Raw genomic sequence first — 18362 nt, 5'->3', positions numbered from 1 at the left:
ACCAATCCCCAACTAAATCATCCCGGCCAAGGCTTTGTCAAGCCTGACCTTAAAAACTTCTAAGGAAGGAGATTCCACCACCTCCCTAGGTAACACATTCCAGTGTTTCACCACCCTCCTAATGTTAAAGTTTCCAAATGAAAAACCTCCCCCACTGCAACTTGAGACCATTACTCCTCATTCTGTCATCTGCTACCACTGAGAACAGTCTAGTTCCATCCTCTCTGGAACCCCCTTTCAGGTAGTTGAAAGCAGCTATCAAGTCCCTCCCTCATTCTTCTCTTCTGCAGGCTAAATAATCCCAGTTCCCCCAGCCTCTCCTCATAAGTCATGTGTTCCAGTCCCCTAATCATTTTTGTTGCCCTCCGCTGGACGTTTTCCAATTTTTCCACATCCTTCTTGTAGTGTGGGGCCCAAAACTGGACACAGTACTCCAGATGAGGCCTCACCAATGTCGAATAGAGGGGAATGATCACGTCCCTCGATCTGCTGGCAATGCCCCTACTTATACATCCCAAAATGCCATTGGCCTTCTTGGCAACAAGGGCACACTGTTGACTCATATTCAGTTTCTCATCCTCTGTAACCCCTAGGTCCTATTCTGCAGAACTGCTGCCTAGCCATTTGGTCCCTAGTCTGTTGATGGCCTCCTATATGGGCGCTCACCTTAGAGGGAACACAGATGCCAACTTCTGTCAACTTCATAAACTCTGTCCAGGAACAATTACATTGTGAACTCTGGAGAATTTAAATCGATCAGGGTTTCAGACCTTGACATTATCTGGTCTAAAAGATGTTTGTCATTTCCTTACACATCTGTGTGAAACAGAACTCCCATACATTTCAAGTGGAACAGAAAAATAGACTTTTTTCCTTTTCTTTTTTTTCAGGTGGGTGGGGGACATGGTGCAGCAGTTTGTGTCAAAGTAATTCCAGCAGTTCTACAACACATTGCTTAGAAAATGATTTTAACAGGATATACAGAAGGATTGGGAAGAATAAAAACAAAAGCAAAAACACTTCTGGTTTTAGTTGTATAGTATCTCAAGGTACAGTGAATGCCTTTAGAATGGAAGGACTTCAAGAAATAAATGTGCAGCAGAATGCAAATATCAGTAATATGCCAGACTATCCAATACAGAAATGTAACCAGGGTGGAAATATGACAACCAGTGTGAATCAGCATTATTACACAAGTGTGTAGAAGTGGGCAGTGTCATTGCCCGTGTTTGAAGTACTTCATGCATTGTTGGGCAATCAAAATACTTACTAATTATGAGAATAGTTAATAAAGATAATATAGTAATCTGAATTGGAATTAGCACACCTAAATTAGGCCCTAACACTAAAAAAAAAGTAATCTTAGAGGTCATAGCCTACCCCTCTAAATCTTTTATATCTCATTCGTTAGAGTATGCCCTTAGAATCAACTGTGCTGAGATATTGGTTCAGTATTAATAGGAATAGTAAAGGCAGACGTCCTGTTTTTCCTCTCCTTTCCATTTTATGTTGGGTTTTAATCTCTACCTGCTGAGCTGTCTTATTGCTATCAAACTTTTTTAATATAATAAAAATGTATCTATACTTAAAGCAAATTACTTTTGAACTCTCTATATAAATATAATTGAAATTCTAAACTGCCGGTCAGTGGGGTCATTGTTATCACTAATGCTTATGTGACAGATTGTCTGCCAGTAAGTAAATATTTCATAACCAAGAGACATGAGGGAAGTGAGCATTATATTAAGAGAAATGCCACCTACTCTGACTTAGAATCATAGAATATCAGGGTTGGAAGGGACCTCAGGAGGTCATCTAGTCCAACCCCCTGCTCAAAGCAGGACCAATCCCCAATTTTTGCCCCACATCCCTAAATGGCCCCCTCAAGGATTGAACTCTTGAACTCCTTATCTCAATGAGCAATGGTTAGGATCAGAGACCAGTGAACTTCCCTGGTTATGAGAGTTTCTGCCTAACCAATGAAGTACAAATTTGGGGCTTGAGGAAGAGGGAAAATCCCTTTGGGGGTTGAAGTTATCTGTCTCATGTAGTGTTGCCAGGCATCCGTTTTTTGACAGGAACACCCAGTTGAAAAGGGACCTTGGCAGCTCCAGTCAACACAGCCACTAAAAATCTGGTTGGCTGCAGTGGCCGGCTCTGTGCGGCTCTTTGAAGCAGCTGGCATGTCCCACCGGGTCCTAGGTTCAGGGGCAGCCAGGGTTCTCGGCGGTTCCTGCACCACAGGCAGGGGCAGCATGCAGAGCCCTCCTGGCCTACCCTGTGCCTAGGAGCTGGTGGGACATGCCAGCCACTTCTGGAAGCTGCCTGAGGTAAGTACCACCTGGAGCCTACACCCCAACCTCCCTTCCCCAGCCTTGAGCCCCCTCCTACACCCAAACTCCCTCTTAGAGCCAGCACCACGGCCCGGAGCACCCTCCCACACTCTGAACCACTCAGCCCCAGCCTAGAGCCCCCTCCTACACTCCAAACCCCTCATCCCTGGCCCCACCCCCAAGTCCCCACCCCCAACCAGAGCCCTCACACACACTCCCCGCATACTAACCCTCTGCCCCAACCTGGAGCCCCCCCCACACCCTGAATCCCTCATTTCTGGCCCCAACCTGGAGCCCACACCCCCAGTGCAGAGCCCGCACCCCTTCCCACTCCCCAACCCCCACGCCCAACCCAGAGCCCCCTCCCACCCAAAACCCCTTATCACTGGAGCCCGCATCCCCAGCCAGAGCCCTCAGCCCCTTCCACATCCCAAACCCCTGCCCCAGCCTGGTGAAAATGAGCAAGGGTGGGGGAGAGTAAGCGACAGAGGGAGGTGGGCTGGAGTGAGCAGGGGGAGGGCCTCAGGGAAGGGGTGGGGCATGGGCAGGGCAAGGTGTTCAATTTTCTGCAATCAGAAAGTTGGCAACCCTAATCTCAGAGCCTTGGAAAATAGTGGTTTTGGGCAGGAAGGTGGCCCCACCTAATATAATGATGGACTCAACTCAGAAATCCTAAGGTTGGAGGAAACAGGTGGAATGTGAGAGCACAAGGTATTTGCTCTCCCTCTAGACTCAGTGTGGGGCTGCAATTTAGAAGGGGAATTCAAAATGAGGAATTGCTCCTATATATATATATAGTGACAAAGCTCTGTCCTTGCCTCCATGGGTCCCACATTTCCTGGTGGATTTCGCTAGCCTCAGAGGCTCACTGTGACCCTCCATATAACCCTTCTCTCCCTAGAGACAAGGGAGACAGTCTACTGAGCCATTTTCATCATAGCTAGCAAGGGAGGTGAGGAGAAGTTATCCTTCCTTGCACAGTCTCTGTTGTCTCCCAGTCTCAGTGATTAATCAGGGGGCAAAGGTGGGGCGGGGGGGAGGGGAAGAAGCCCAGGCCCACCCTCTACTCCAGGCTCCAGCCCAGGGACCCTAATAGTATCAGCTATGGTAGCTGACCTTTTAGAAACATAACATATACAATTCCCTGGGCTACTTCCCCCACAGCAGCCCTCACTTTCTCAAACTCCACTTCACCCTTACCTCAGGGCCTCCTTCCTTTTGCTTGATATGGTGTGTACTATTCAGCCTCTCCAACAGCACAGCTTCCTCCCACAGCACCTGGCATGCACACCCCCACCTGACTAACTGGGAGGCTTTTAACTAGTTTCAGCCAGCCCCTGATTGGCTTCAGGTGTCCCAATCAACCTAGCCTTCTCCCTGCCTTCTGGAAAGTTCTTAATTGGCCCCAGGTGTCTTAATTGACCTGGAGCAATGCCATTTCACTTATCCTGGTACCAGAAATTTGTTTAGCCTGGAGCTAATATATTTATCTCCCACTACTTTTCCATAGCCATCTGGCCTTGCCCTGTCACAGGGACCACACATTTCAAAGAACCTCCAGTTACAGGTCAGTAATTTCCTCTTTCTTAAAAGTCAAACTTAAAAAAAGGCTAGGTATAGGCCAACTGTCTCCAGATGTATTTGTTTGGGAAAGTTTTGAGTAATTGAAAGAGGTTTATTACAGTGGAAGTTCTATAACCACCATTAATTTAAAGTGGTTACTACCATAGTTCCTGTGATTCCAAAACTAATGTATGTGCTATATTAACATCACAGTTAGGTCTGTAACTGAGCCTTATGTCCCTACTTTAATAAGGTCTTGGCCTATTTTGTTGTCCCAAGTCTGTATTCTACTTTTACTTGGGGAGATTTACTCTGTCTGTCCCCTTCATCCCTTCACAGAAATTCTCCTTTTATTTTGTTTGTATATGTGCCCATATCAGGAGGAAAACGGATGACTTGTGATACTATAATAGTAGTTTAGTGATGTTTTTTCATATTAAAACATTGGTTTAATGGAAAATTAAATGCATCTTAATAGCTGCAAATGAGCAATATATGCTTATATGCATGTGCCTATGCACTTATAAACTGTTGTGTAAAAAGATGATATTACTAGCCAAATTTTTGATAAAATTGTGTTTTCAAAAACATTAAAATAGAAGATTAAGATATGAGTATCTTTTAAAATGTAAATTCATTTTCAGAGCAGAGCATATGAATTTTAATATTCATGTGAGAAACTGAATTTGGAACACAGTTGAAAGGAAACTCTTGGGAGAAATAACCTGCTTAATCACTTTCTCATATGACTGATACATATCAATCTCTTTGCATCCTTGATTTTCTCATTGCCTAAATTTACTTGATAATTTTTGCTTGAAGCAACAGTATACAGCCAGTTCTAACATCAGGGTACTCAAGATAAAGCTGATAAAACACAGCAGCATATAATATACAAGATATTACATCTCAATTCAAGTAGAAAGTAATAGTAATGTAGAAATAAATAAATATATGTTTAACTTTCTTTACTCTTGTTGTTATGAGTGTTACAAAGAACCAGTTGACCTTATGGTACGATTCAGCTTAACTCCTACTGTAGAGTCAATGCCAGGGAATGATCTGCATGACATTCATTCACTGTTGTTCCAGTATGTGTGTTCTGCGTACTCCCTTACATTATCTGTATGAGAACAAAATCTTCTTTTTATATGTGGGGGAGAGGGAAGGTCCCTGCTACTTAGTGCTGAATGTAGTAAGTATTAATACTTACTACTTACATAGAATGTTCTGTCTGTGGACAACAAAGTACTTCATAAACATGACCTTCACAACATCTTTGTGAGGTAAATGTTTATTAGTCCAAGTTTACAGATAAAGAAACTGGGGTCCAGAGAGGTAAAGTGCAACTATATAGAGGAATTGTGTGGCAGAGCAGGGAAGAGAGCCCACATTCTTTGTTCAGTTGTGTTTTATCCACTAGACCATTTTGTATTAATGGTAGGGAGGGTAAATATGTTGCCTTTCTCCCTAACTTCAGTGTTAAAAATGTTCAGAGATTTGCCTGCCTTTTACTCTCAGAATGGTCTTGCGGTCTGAGAGGTTCAGAATTATGGACTTGCCCTTTTGAAGTCATAGGACCAGTTAATTAAATATATTTTATTATTAATCTATAGGGAATGCTTTATTTTAGAGGGAATATTTTGTTGTCTATTAATCACCTCTAATATGGAGTTTTTTCTCATCACACATAAAACTGATTACGTTGAAGTCTTTTCTCTATATTCCTTTGTTTTTTTCAAAACAGATGCAAATAGGTTCTTTTACAGCCAGTTTTTCCTTTTGGTAGTTAACATTACAGTGGCAATGGAAATTTGAATATAAATGAACTGTAATCTCATTGTAGAAAAACCTCTGAAAAATGACCTAGATTTAGCCATAATCTCTTTTTATTTCAAATTCTGAAACCTTATAGAAACATATTTGTTGTTGTAGCTTTTATTTTAATTCTCTTATTACTGCATTTTGGGGTCTGTCTCTTCTCCTTGTGCTCTTCATCTTGGCATCATAATATGCCTAGTGTTGAATTTTTTTCTTTCTCAGACCATCCTCCACATTTTATTTCTGTAACCCTTTGCTGGACATTTCCTTGGCAACATCACAGGGATTGGTTTGTTTGTTTGTTTTTTTTTTAATAAAGACAGCTCATCTTAATTTTTCAATCATGGTTTGTTTCAGCAGCTTGGTGTAAACCCAACAACCTTGATATTTGATTTTTTTTTTTTTAAATAATCTCCAAAGTGCTAGTGTTAGAAAATGGCTTCTCTTGTGATTTGAAGAGTTGCAACCATCAATTTCCAGCTGAGGATCCTTCTGTTTTTAGTTAAGGGGAATAGTATCCGAATTCCACATTTGTTTCCATGAAGATTTTTCTTACCATTATTATTAGTCATTTTTGCTTCAGTTTTGTTTAATTTTTTAATTTTTGTCCTACATTGAAATCTACATTCTGCCATTAGACAACTTATTGTAATTTAAAGATCATTAGGAAATGTTTATTATAGCTGAAGTGCATAGAGAGCTAATAGTTAATATTGCATTGACATTTCCATTCTAAAAGATCTTTCAGTTGCATATAATTTTTAACTTTTCATACTGAAATTCTTCATTTTGAGTCTCAGCCCAAAGCATTTTTTTTTTCCTGGAAAAACTGAAGGAAAGCAGTTTTGCCTCTGGAGTGTGAAGAATTCAAATGTAGCATGTATACATACCTGTCTTCCTCATTCAGTTTTTGACTGGTGCCAATGCCCATTGTGTGGATGGTCAGAAGACCATATTCTGATTGATAGAAGTCCCACTTTACTCATGCCCGTTTTCTAACCCAATGAGAGGCTGTTTTTGAAGGTGAAAGTGGCTCCTTGCACTTTTTTCCCATCCTGAACAAATCAAGAAGTGGGTCTGTGTCCTGAGACATATATGGCACAGAAAGGTAGGTAATGTTTAAAGCCTCTAACAAAGGTTATACAACAACTAGACAGTACCATAGATATTTAAATCAGTTTAGTCATGTACATTTCACTATGAATACATATATTCCTGACAGGACAACACTACTCAAGAGAAGATAATGAGTTATGGGAGGGAGATTATTGCTATACCCAGTTTTGTAAGTAATTATGTCAGTGACATATTTTACCTGTGCCCTAATTCTAGGAATGATTTTTTTGCTTTCCCCTGGTCTGATTCCTTTTCTACCTTCACATTTCTGTCCCTAAAGCTACAAGATTCTTACAAATGGAAAAAAGCATTTTTTCGTAAGTGTGCTCCCATTAATTTTAAGAGGCAGATAAATTACTTTATTTGAGGGAAATAATAATAATAATAATTTTACATTTGTGTGTTTTTGTCCCTTAGCAAACAATGTTAGATTTTCACCTTGTACCCACAAATAGTTTTACGTCAATGTCTCACTGACTTTGAACTGGATGTAAAGAAGAAATAAAACTAAAGCACCCTATAAAACAGAATAAGAATTTAATATCCCCTACAGGGGAGCAATTCTTTTTAAAGACAAACAGAAAAGGTCAATAAATAGACTTTGCAATAATAAAACTATAGATTTCAAATATAGAACATAACTCTGTACTGTATCCTCTAAAGCCAATACATTTATGTATTTCTCAGGAACTTGGGACTGAAAGTGATTCAGAGAGAAACAAAAAGTCCCAATCAAAAGAATTCTGTAGAAGACACTATCTGGTTTGTTCAAGAGAGGGTTCAGCTTCAGACCCAGGATGTGGGTTCTTTGAGGCTCTCCTCACAAAGGAAGGGAAAGATGGAAGTTTAACTTCACCTAGCAAAAGCAAGATGATCTGGGACATCTGTTCAAAGGGTTGTAAGATAAAATGTTACAGGGTGTCTCACTGTTTGGCCTCTTTCTATATGTGTGTAATGTTATGTGCTTTTTCAAGCACTGACACCTGCGTATTTGTGTAATTGATTCTAATACCTGTGCGTACAATTGTAAATACTTGGAAAGCTATGTACAGTGGTGTTTGCACTCACGCAGAAGGAGGCTACGAGCAGGTCTTTCTGAAAGCCAGTCCATAATGAATACATGTATTCTCCAACACATGGTTAAAAGAGAGTTAGGATTAAACCTGTTTTAATGGAGTCCAGGTAAACTAGCTAACAATGCCAATAATGTGCATATAATTTCGTTAGTGTTTCTGGGACACTCTGATTCAAGAGGTATCTAGACATACGGACTGATTTTTTTAATATCTTTTTTGATGTTACCATAAACAGTGTACAGAACTTGATGTTAGAAGAACTCTTCTGGAGTTACTCTGGTGAGAGTCCAAATCAGTTTATCACACTTAGGGTCAGACTTTAAGCTAGCCATAAACCAGGTTCTGAAATAGATGTCTGATTATCAAATTTATGTGTATAAAACTGCAGCCACTCTTTTGAGGATGAGTTTTGAAAGTACTAATTAGAACATAAGGAAAACCATACTGGTCCAGACCAATGGCCCATCTATCCCAGTATTTTGTCTCCAACAGTGGCTATTACCAGAGCTTCAGGGGAGTTTACAGAAATTGGCATTTAGAACGATCCATCCCTGTGTTCCCCTCCCAGCTTCTGTCAGTCAAAGGTTTAGGGTTGCCCTGAGCATGGGGTTGCATCTCTGACCATCTTGGCCAATTGCCATTGATGGATCTATCCTCCATGAACTTATCTAATTCTTTTTTGATCCCAGTTATACCTTTTTAGCCATCAGAACATTCCACGATAATAAATTCCACAGGTCATAGGCGCTGACTCCGTGGGTGCTCCAGGGCTGGAGTACCCACAGGGAAAAAATTAGTGGGTGCTTAGCACCCACTGTCAGCCAGCTCCCCCCTGTTCCCCGCCCCAGCGCCTCCTGCCAGCTGGCGGCCCCGCTGATCAGCGCCTCCCCCTCGCTCCCAGCGCCGCACACCCGCTGCAATCAGCTGTTCAGTGGCATGCAGGAGGCGCTGTAGGGGAGGGGGAGGAGCGAGGGCTGGGCGCACTTAGGGGAAGGGGCAGGAAGAGGGGGGCCAGGGGCAAGTGGGGGCGGGACGGGGGCAAGAAGAGACGAGGCAGGAATGGAGGTTTGGGGAAGAGGTGGAGTGGGGGTGGGGCCTGCGGCAGAGATGGGGCTTGAGAACTCCCCGGCAGATTAGAAAATCGGTGCCACTGCCATAAATTAATTGTGCACTGTGTGGAAAAAGTACTTTGTTGTATTTCTATTAAACCAGCTGCCTATTAATTTCATTGGGTGACCCCTGCTTCCTGTTTTATGTGAATGGGGAAACACAGTTTCTAAATTCACTTTCTTCACACGATTCATGTTCTTATATAACTCTATCATATACCCCCTTCGTTTTCTTTATTTCTAAGATGAACAACCCTAATCTTTCTTTTTGCTCCTTGTATGGAAGCCATTCCATACCTTCATCATCTTTGTTTCCCTTCTCTGAATCTTTTCCAGTTCCATTATATCCTTTTTGAGATGGGGTGACCAGAACGGCACATAGTGTACCACGGATTTATATAGGGGCATTATGATATTTTCTGTCTTACTTTTTGTCCCTTTCCTAATGGTTCTGAACCTGTTTGACCACTGCTGCACACTGAGCTGAAGTTTTCTTATGTCTAAAATCATAAGAGCTTCTAGATTACTTTATGTACTCGGGATTTTCATCAAGATTCAGGTTAGACAATGTTCTGCAGAAGGCCTTGCCCACAAGCTCCTGTTCATGGTATTATCTTCATTCAGTGCTGAAAAAGGAACTGACCTTTTATATATCAGTTTTCCCTACATACCTTTAAGATATCACCAGTCTCTGCCTCTGACCCTGTTTTATTCCTATTTGTGGCCTGCTGCTTTTGCATCTTACATTGATCATGTAAGCCATCCGGGTTCTAGTCCAGCACAAGGGTCACAGTCTGGATTCAACGACAAATGTGAGCTTTGCATTATTTTTTATGAGGAAATCTCAGTGGTTTGGGTAAACGTATTAATATTAATTTCATGTGGAAGGGAAGATGTCACTGATAGTCTTTTCACTGCACAGAATTCCTCCTTCAGGCTAGATTTGGAGTTCAGTAAATGGCAGATTCCAGAAAATATAGTACCCAGTGGCAGTAGTCATCATTAACAGTGAGCATCTTGAGTGTTTTCCCTGTATTCTCCATAAAAGAACAATACTTCTCTATTGCTATTCCAAGCGACTGTTGATTGAGTTAGATTTCTGCTGTTCGTATAATCGAACACTGTTTCAGAAATGCCTGGGAATTTCTTGAGGCCTGTGACACAAGTTGCCTTACAAAGTTCTTAGTGTGTTGTCCTCTAAACACACAGTCCTCTATAAAAAGAATGCTCCAGCCATCCGGAATGATCAGAGTAACCTCACATGTAAATGTGACCTTCTCATTACTTCACAGAGTCACAGTGTCTGTGTCCAACTGTCAGTCACAGAAGCACATTCTTTCACTTGATTGAATCCTGAATAGAAGGAAGAAATTTTAAATTTCTCCTTATATCCCCTCCCCAATTCTCCCACTCCCTTCCACCTCCTGAAGATAACCCTTTTTGAATAATTTTATGAAAAATAGCTGCTGATTTTGGCCTCAAAGTAAAAATGTTATTTATGCAACAGCTAGGAATGCAGAGTGTTCTAATTACCATCTTACTAAAGGGCATTTAAGATATGCAAATGTAAGTTTCCCTTCCTGTTTTACTGATTTCTGTTTACTGCAAGTGATGTTTGCTTTAACCTTGCACCTGTGCTGTAACTGATCTTATTCTTGTACTGAGCTGCTCCATCTGTCATAATAGTAAATTAATATAAATATGAATTAAGAAAAAAGATTAGGTTCATATGCTTCTCCTGATTGTGTCTAATATGAACCTTAAAATTATAGACAATAATGGCTGAAAAAGTTGCTGAGTTGTTTATTTGGGGAGTAGTTAGAAACATGATAGCCTAGTACTCATTTTCCCTAATGGAACTAAGAGAACAAGGGGAAATATAATTTCCCCAGACAGCCTACTTAATACTTCGTAAGATTCTCCTTCCCTGTTTATTTGAATTGGCATATGCCCTCATAGTAAAACCAGCTATGATTAACGTTTGCAGACACTTCCGAGAAACTGAATTAAATATCAAAAAAGGAGAGAAACCATGTAGTATTAAAAAAAAAAAAGAAAAAAAAAAAAAGAAAAAAATGCCTGCAGACGGTTAAAACAGTAGGACATCAAATTTGCAAATACTGTTGCGGTTTGAAATACTGAATAAATACATTTTAATCATTCTACTGCTAAATGGGTCACTTAAAGACATTATTCCTTGTTCCTAGATATTATGTACATCAAAGAGTAGGAAAAAAGAAAATGCAAATTACCTAAACAATAACCCACCAGACATTGTGACATATTAGTAAAGAAGTTGTTGTTTTTCCCATCACTAACGTAAGTGCTAAATAGCAGCCCACCATTTTATATGTAAGGTACATGTGTCTGCCTTTGTGTATAATGACTCATGAAAATTCCCATATACCAGCAGTCCATGTAAACAGTCATATTAGTAGCAACTGTTCATCATTCAGCCATATCGATAGTACTATAATTTTTTTCTGCATGACTCCTTTTATTCTCACCCCCTTTAATCAGCCACACTTAACCTTATGAAACTCTCATCTTCCAGGCTGACATTTTCTTCCTTGGCCCCTTCTTAAATTTGAATTTTGTTTACAAGTTTGAGCAAAAATGTGTGTCCATTTTTGAAGATGAAGAAAGTGAAAATATACAATTGCCACCCTAATGAGAGAATCACTTTAAGAATATATATATTAAAAACTGGAAATCTGCAGATGAAGAATTGAAAAATGGCCTTTAATTATATTTCCAGTGATCAGAAGTGCTTGACTAGGTTTTGAAGAAAATTGTCTTTGATTTGACAAAATTGAGTGTTTTAAATTCATGTGCCAGGCATGCGTGATTTATTCTCTGAGCTCACTAAATGTAAATCTACACTGGAATAAAATACCCACAGCACGGCCACAGCTGGCCCATACCAGCTGACTTGGGGCTTGTGGGGCTTGGGATGCAGAGCTAAAAATTGCTGTGTAGATGTTTGGGCTCCAGCGACACTGCATTTTTATAGCCCCATGGTCAAAGCCCTGCAATCCCAAGTGAGCTGACCCTGGCTAGCCATGGTTGTTTAATTGCTATGTAGACATACCCTAAGTGTCTAATCCAAAACCCATAGAAGTCAATGGGAGTCTCTCCATTGACATAGTAGGCTTTGGACCAGGCCGTAAATGCACATATAAAGGAGGATGCATTGTACATACATACATAGTGTAACTGAGCACTTATCTTCACTGCATACTTTTACTTAAGTAATTTATGTTTTTCCTCAAACCAGACTCCCATCTACACACAAAAATCTCTAGTTTAAGATGCTTTAAGCCTGAGCTAGCTGGCCTGTCGAAGGGGGTGAGTTGGAGTTCAAGTGTTGCTGACTCTGAGCTAGTAATGCGGTTTGGATGCATCAGTTCGACTTACAACTCCTAGTTCAGCCACTAGTTCTGTGTAGCTCAGGTATTGTTTTGCAATACATTCACTCTGGTCTCACTCCAGCTCGGCTTGCTCAAGTGGTGTAACTGGAGTTAACTGTTGTAGCAAGCCCTTCATGTCACAGTGAACTGACTAATCTGTGTGTGAATTGTAGAGAGAACTGGGGGTAAGAAAAAGGGTTTTGCAGACCATTTGAGGTGTGAAAGGGGTGAGAGACGTCTCTATTTTTATACACTATAGAGACAGATGTATTCTACAGAATTACTTCAGTATAACTAAGTCACTCAGGTGTGTGAACCCCCACCCCCGCGTGACATAGTTACACCGACCTAAGCACCGGTGTAGACAGCCCTATGTTGACTGTCTCCCATCGGCTTAGAGTGTCTTTATAAAAGCACTACAGCAGTGCAACTGCATCGGTGCAGCTGCACCGATGCAGCATTTTAAGTGTAGACCTGCCCTAAGGAAAAGGCTTCAATAGACATGTGAAGTTAGCATAGGTGGTTGCAAAGGGTCTTCTATGGGACCTTGTAAAGTCAGCTTCTCAAGTTGGAGCTTCTCAAATGGAGGAAACATCTAGGTGGTGGTGTCCCTGACCTCCAGTAGAGCAGGGGATGTGTTCCAGAGATGCTTAGGAACTCCAGCAATCAGAATCCCTTCCCTAGCTCTAGAGTGCCTAAGGTGTCAGGAGTGGGGCTTCCTCCTACAGCCATCCTAAAATGTACTAGAGGGACCCTTGCTCTGGAGCAGCACACCCTAGTAGCTCCAAGCCCTTGAAGGCACTTGGCTTCCTAAGTCTTGCCAGAGCTGGTGTTCTGCTCCTAAAGTATCGCTCTCCAATTGTGTGCAGAGAGTTGGTGGTGTCAGGTGCGAGAGGTATTCTGATGGTATCTAACCACATAGTTCCAGATTAGGAATTTACACATGATATTTGTAAGTTTTTGAATCTCATCAGTTTGGTCCATCAAGGAAAATCCATGTCAGTTCACTCTATGGAGTGTGAGTATAATATGTAGGGCTGTCAAGTGATTTAAAAAATTAATCGTAATTAATCGTGCGATTAATATTTTTAATCGCACAATTAATCACACTGTTAAACCATAGTAGAATACCATTTATTTAAATATGTTTGCATGTTTTCTGCATTTTCAAGTATATTGATTTCAATTATAACAGAATAGAAGTGTATAGTGCTCACTTTATATTTATTTTATGACAAAGATTTGCACAGTAAAAAACAAAGAAATAGTATTTTTCAGTTCACATAATACAAGTACTCTTTATCATGAAAGTTGAACTTACAAATGTAGAATTATGTAAAAACAACTTGCATTAAAAAATAAAACAATGTAAAATCTTAAAGCCTACAAGTTCACTCAGTCCTATTTCTTGTTCAGCCAATCACTCAGACAAACAAGTTTGCAGGAGATAATGTTGCCTACTTCTTGTTCACAATATCACCTGAAAGTGAGAACAGGCATTCTCATGGCACTGTTGTAGCCGGCATCACAAGATATTTACATGCCAGATGCATGAAGGGACATATGAATCTTTAGCGCTTCAATTACAAGTCCCGAGGACATGCGTCCATGCCGATGATGGGTTCTGCTCGATAACAATCCAAAGCAGTGCAGTCCAATGCACAGAAGAGGCCTCCTCTAGCTCAGAAAAAGCTTCTCTTGGTGGTAAAAGCTGCTAATCCTTCTCCTCTTGAATATGACTTCATTTGGCATTTCTTTTAAGGAGGACATGGTTTTCTCATATATCCCCAAAGGTTTTGAAATAGGTTTTATGTGTGCTGGGAAAGGAAGCTGGCATTCTGCCACTAGTTTCCCCAGTAGAGAGGTTAATACTAATGTAATTCTATCTAAGCCTTAATATGATGGCAGTATCCATAGGGGATGCCTTCTCCAGTGAGAAAGATTTAACCAAGTCAGAATCTGCTTTGAGCAGGCCAAGAGGTAGGCTAAAGGTAAGAGCGGTAACAAAAAATGCAGACAGAAATTGGATGCTTTTCTCTTCAGTCTCTTTATTGCCTGTTACAAAATCTAGGAAATGCAGCAAATAATATAAAATAGGTAAGAGAAAAAAATGAGGAAACACCAGATATCCAATTCTTGTTCTTCTGGCTCTTTCAAAAAAGAGTGAATTATTTGATACTACATTAGTAAGATCTCAGTTCAAAAAAAGCACTCTAATATGTGCTTTAGGCCCATTTGCCTCAGTGGATTTAGGCATGCATTCAAGTGCTTTGCAGATTCAGGGCTGAATGTTTTTTATATGATGATCAAAAGTACAATCCGTATCATAGCATGTAAGAAATGTTCTCAAGTTTATTATAGTTTTTTTCCAAAAAGGATGGAACTTCCTCACCTTTCTTCCTCCAAAATTTATCAGAATGAGAAATTTCTTAATTAGCAGACAAGTATGTATGTAAATTACAAAATCCCCAAGTCTAATTTTCCCCCTTGTCACATTGTTGATATAGCAGTGTCATAATTGGCCGTGTATATCTATAATGAAAGGATTTTTTTTCCTTATGCCTGTGCCTCAGATGTGATCTCTAATAGAGATTGGCTTAAGCCCTGAAGCACAAGGTTTAATATCCCTACCAAAATTTGTGTTATTAATTATAAGAACTTTTGGATATTTTTGATACCTATATAACTATCCAATCCCTTTTTTAATCTTGTTAAGATTTAAGCCATTTATGGTGGGTGCAAAAATATAACAGACAGGTGTTTATTGTATAGATATTGGAGTGCCCCTGCTATACATTACTCATGTTTGTATTAACTTAGGGTCCTAACTGAAAGCCTTACTAGGGTGTTTACCTCACTTTCTCAGATAAAATGTGTGTGCATTAGGGCCTCTTGTTTCGTGGTTTGTTTTTTGTTGCTGGTTGGTTGGTTGTTTCCTAGTTGAAATTATTAACTGCATGTGTAGAGTCAAAGAATGAAATGTAGTGTTTTATTTCTTTATTGTCTTCTAGCCATCTGGTTTACTGCCAAAGTCAAAACTGTCTTAAGGCAACACTGTCAACAATATTCCTCTCTGAGACATGCCATAGCAGCTGTACTGAACACTGCATTCAGAACAAGATGGGGTGGGAGGTGGGGGGGCGGGGGGAGGGGAAGAATGTAGAAACTTCCAACCAAAAGCTGTATAATCACATCTCTTTGTTGGAGGGATATTGACAGTGCAATATTCATGCAAAACACTGAAGAACTTGGCTACTTTCATATCTCTACATTTAGCACATAGAATCATAGGACTGGAAGAGACCTCGAGAGGTCTTCTAGTCCAGTCCCCTGCATGGGTGGGCCTAGGCAGCAAATTGTTTATGCCATCGCTATGCAGCACAGTTGTTAATCCCATTATGTATGTAACCTCCGTAAACTTTTCATCATTCAGTAAAAATGTTGCCATGCTGCTGACAATAGATGTCAGTAGCAAGTAAGGCAGAAGGAAGACCTGGTGCATTTATTTCCTATAACATTAAAGCCATCATAATTATGGGTCATTTGCCTGGCTTCTTTGCTAATTAAGAGTTTTAATTGCCTCTAGTTCCAGGGAATTAGTTAAGCTTTTCCATTATGCATATTGCCTTCCATAATCATCTGCTTCTCTCATACAACAAGCTTAGTGACATCATGGAAGCCAATAAGGCAAGCCAGACTAGTGAAGTATGTTTCTATGTATAGTGTGGATTAAAAAATGTTTGGTTTGTTCTACATTTAAGCTTACTCTTTAAAAAGGCAGAGTGTGTCAGAGTTGTGCTTTTTCTGCTTTCAGAATGCACGGAGAGCTTAGAGACATGGATGTATGCCACAAACCAAGTATACCGTTAACAACCAAACACACAGGCAGGACTGTGCTCCATGTTTTGACAGCAGTTGTTCCATTCCTCACAACATTAGCCAGACGTTTCTTTATACATAATGATAACAATCAACAGATTGAAAATATTAGCCCTCAAACTGCAATGAAAAACAAATTAAGAAAATTTAGTGAACATATGAAGGAGACTAGCATAAGAAGTTAGAGAGTCCACTTGCCCACTGGAAGTCATTAATTAAGTCATGCTTCATCAAACCTCTGAGACAGAAACCATCTTTTACTTTCCCTTGGCTGATTCTAAATGGTTGCCGACATATTGATGGACATAGGGTTAGTATTTTAAAAAGAAAGCGGGACCAAAGGGTTTTGTTTGACCTGAGTGAATTGATTTACCTCACAGTGATTTAAATCTCCAATTTTAATCATTATTTAAATCAGAAAGCAGGAAACTTTGATTTAAATAATCAGTTCTAACTAAAAAGTACAAATGCAAAACATGATTATTTTCTTAAAGAAAGGTTGATTCTCACTGGTTGATAACGTTAACAGGGCTGAGCAGTCCCTCATGGCCAGAGTTTTCTTTGCAACAGCCTCCTTCTTCAGGGCCTCCATGTGGGGCTGGTTTAGTGCCCACAAACAGTCCAACCAATAAAGTGCGTCACTGCAGGACAAACATGCATACTTATCTCTAGTTCTTCTGCCATCCACGTACAGCTCTTCCCCTGCCACAGTCTTCTCTTCATTTCTCATAGCTGTCTCTCTCTGGAGTTCAGTCTTCTGGCTCTGGCTTCCTTCTCTTGCCAGTGTCTCCCCTGTTCTGAGGGATAAGGCAGTCCATATATGGCCCTCCTCCAGAGAGCTCCTCCCAGTTGGCTAGAAGAGAGGCGATCGCTGACCCATCCTACACTACAAGGCTGCTGAAGCTGGAACAATGTTGTGGAGTTTTCCCCCATCCAACTCCTGATTACCCAGGACCACTTCCTCTCTTCCATTACCAGGCTATTTCTTGGGCCTTTGTTCATTCCAACTCCCTGGAACAACATCTTCTGGCCCCCTCTACTCTTAAAGGGACAGTGTAACCCTCCTTGCAGTAACCATTAAAATATGTTGCAAAAGAGCAAACGTAATTCTGGGATGTTGTGACAGATTCTATCACAGAGACCCGTTGGGACTGTCACCTGATGTGCTGAGACTACCTGTGAGCCCATTTTCTCTGCCAGTTTGGGCCTTCAGAATTCTGCCTTGTTGAGCCAGACATGCAAGCCTGCTGCAACACAGACCCAGGGTCTGAACCACGCCCCCAAAGCTGCAGACTTAACTGAAAATAGCTTAAGAAGTGCTCCTGTATGCAGCTCCCAGACACCCAGCTCCCCATGGGATCCAAACCCCAAATAAATCTGTTTTACTCTGTATAAAGCTTATACAGGGTAAACTCATAAATTGTCTGCCTTCTGTAACACTGATAGAGATGCACAGCTGTTTGCTCCCCCAGGTATTAATTACTCGGGGTTAATAAAAAAAAGTGATTTTATTAAGTATAAAGAGTAGGATTTCTGTCTGTCATTACTTGAAAGCACTGAACAAAGTAAGTTACCAAGCAAAATAAAACAAAACACGCAAGGCTAACTTAATACACTAAAGATCTAGTTACAAATACTAACTTCTCACCCTCGATGTTATCTCAGGTACAATCCTTTTCAGACCAACGTTGTAGTTATGGCCTGGGTCCAGCAATCACTCACACTCCCCGTAGTTACAGTCCTTTGTTCCAGTTTCTTTCAGGCATCTCTTTGGGGTGGAGAGGTCATCTCTTGAGTCAGCTGAAGACAAAATGGAGAGGCTTCCTGGGCCTTTTATATTCTCTCTTATGAGCAGAAACCCCTTTGTTCTTCTGTGCAAAATCACAGCAACAAGATGGAGTTTGTAGCCACCTGGGCAAGTCACATGTCCATGAATGATTCAGCTTTTTGCAGGCCAACGCCATTGTTTACATGTTGTTTACATGTTCGTTTGAACACTCCCAGGAAAGCTCAGATGTGGATTGGCTTCTCCCAAAGTCCATTGTTAGTTAAGTA

General features: G+C 40.6%; 1 protein-coding gene across 4 annotated transcripts in view; it reads left to right on the top strand.

Annotated features, from left to right (window-relative positions):
* Positions 1-18362, top strand: part of LOC102946013 (pseudouridine 5'-phosphatase) — a 137576-nt gene that overhangs the window by 99325 nt on the left and 19889 nt on the right. The window contains exon 4 of one of the 4 annotated variants that reach the window (XM_043537782.1): positions 7521-8760. The exons of 1 other annotated variant lie outside the window; for it this stretch is intronic. In XM_043537782.1, the coding sequence (XP_043393717.1) occupies positions 7521-7832 (312 nt within the window). In that variant the 3' untranslated portion in view covers positions 7833-8760. Of the gene's footprint in view, positions 1-7520; positions 8761-18362 lie in introns of those variants that run through there. 2 more of the 4 variants (XM_043537781.1, XM_043537780.1) reach the window with 2 other exon arrangements.

This window comes from Chelonia mydas, chromosome 1, assembly GCF_015237465.2.
Source record: "Chelonia mydas isolate rCheMyd1 chromosome 1, rCheMyd1.pri.v2, whole genome shotgun sequence".
NCBI classification, from domain to species: domain Eukaryota; kingdom Metazoa; phylum Chordata; order Testudines; family Cheloniidae; genus Chelonia; species Chelonia mydas.
The sequence above is the reverse complement of the archived record's forward strand: the minus strand, read 5'-3'. Positions and strand labels throughout refer to the sequence as shown.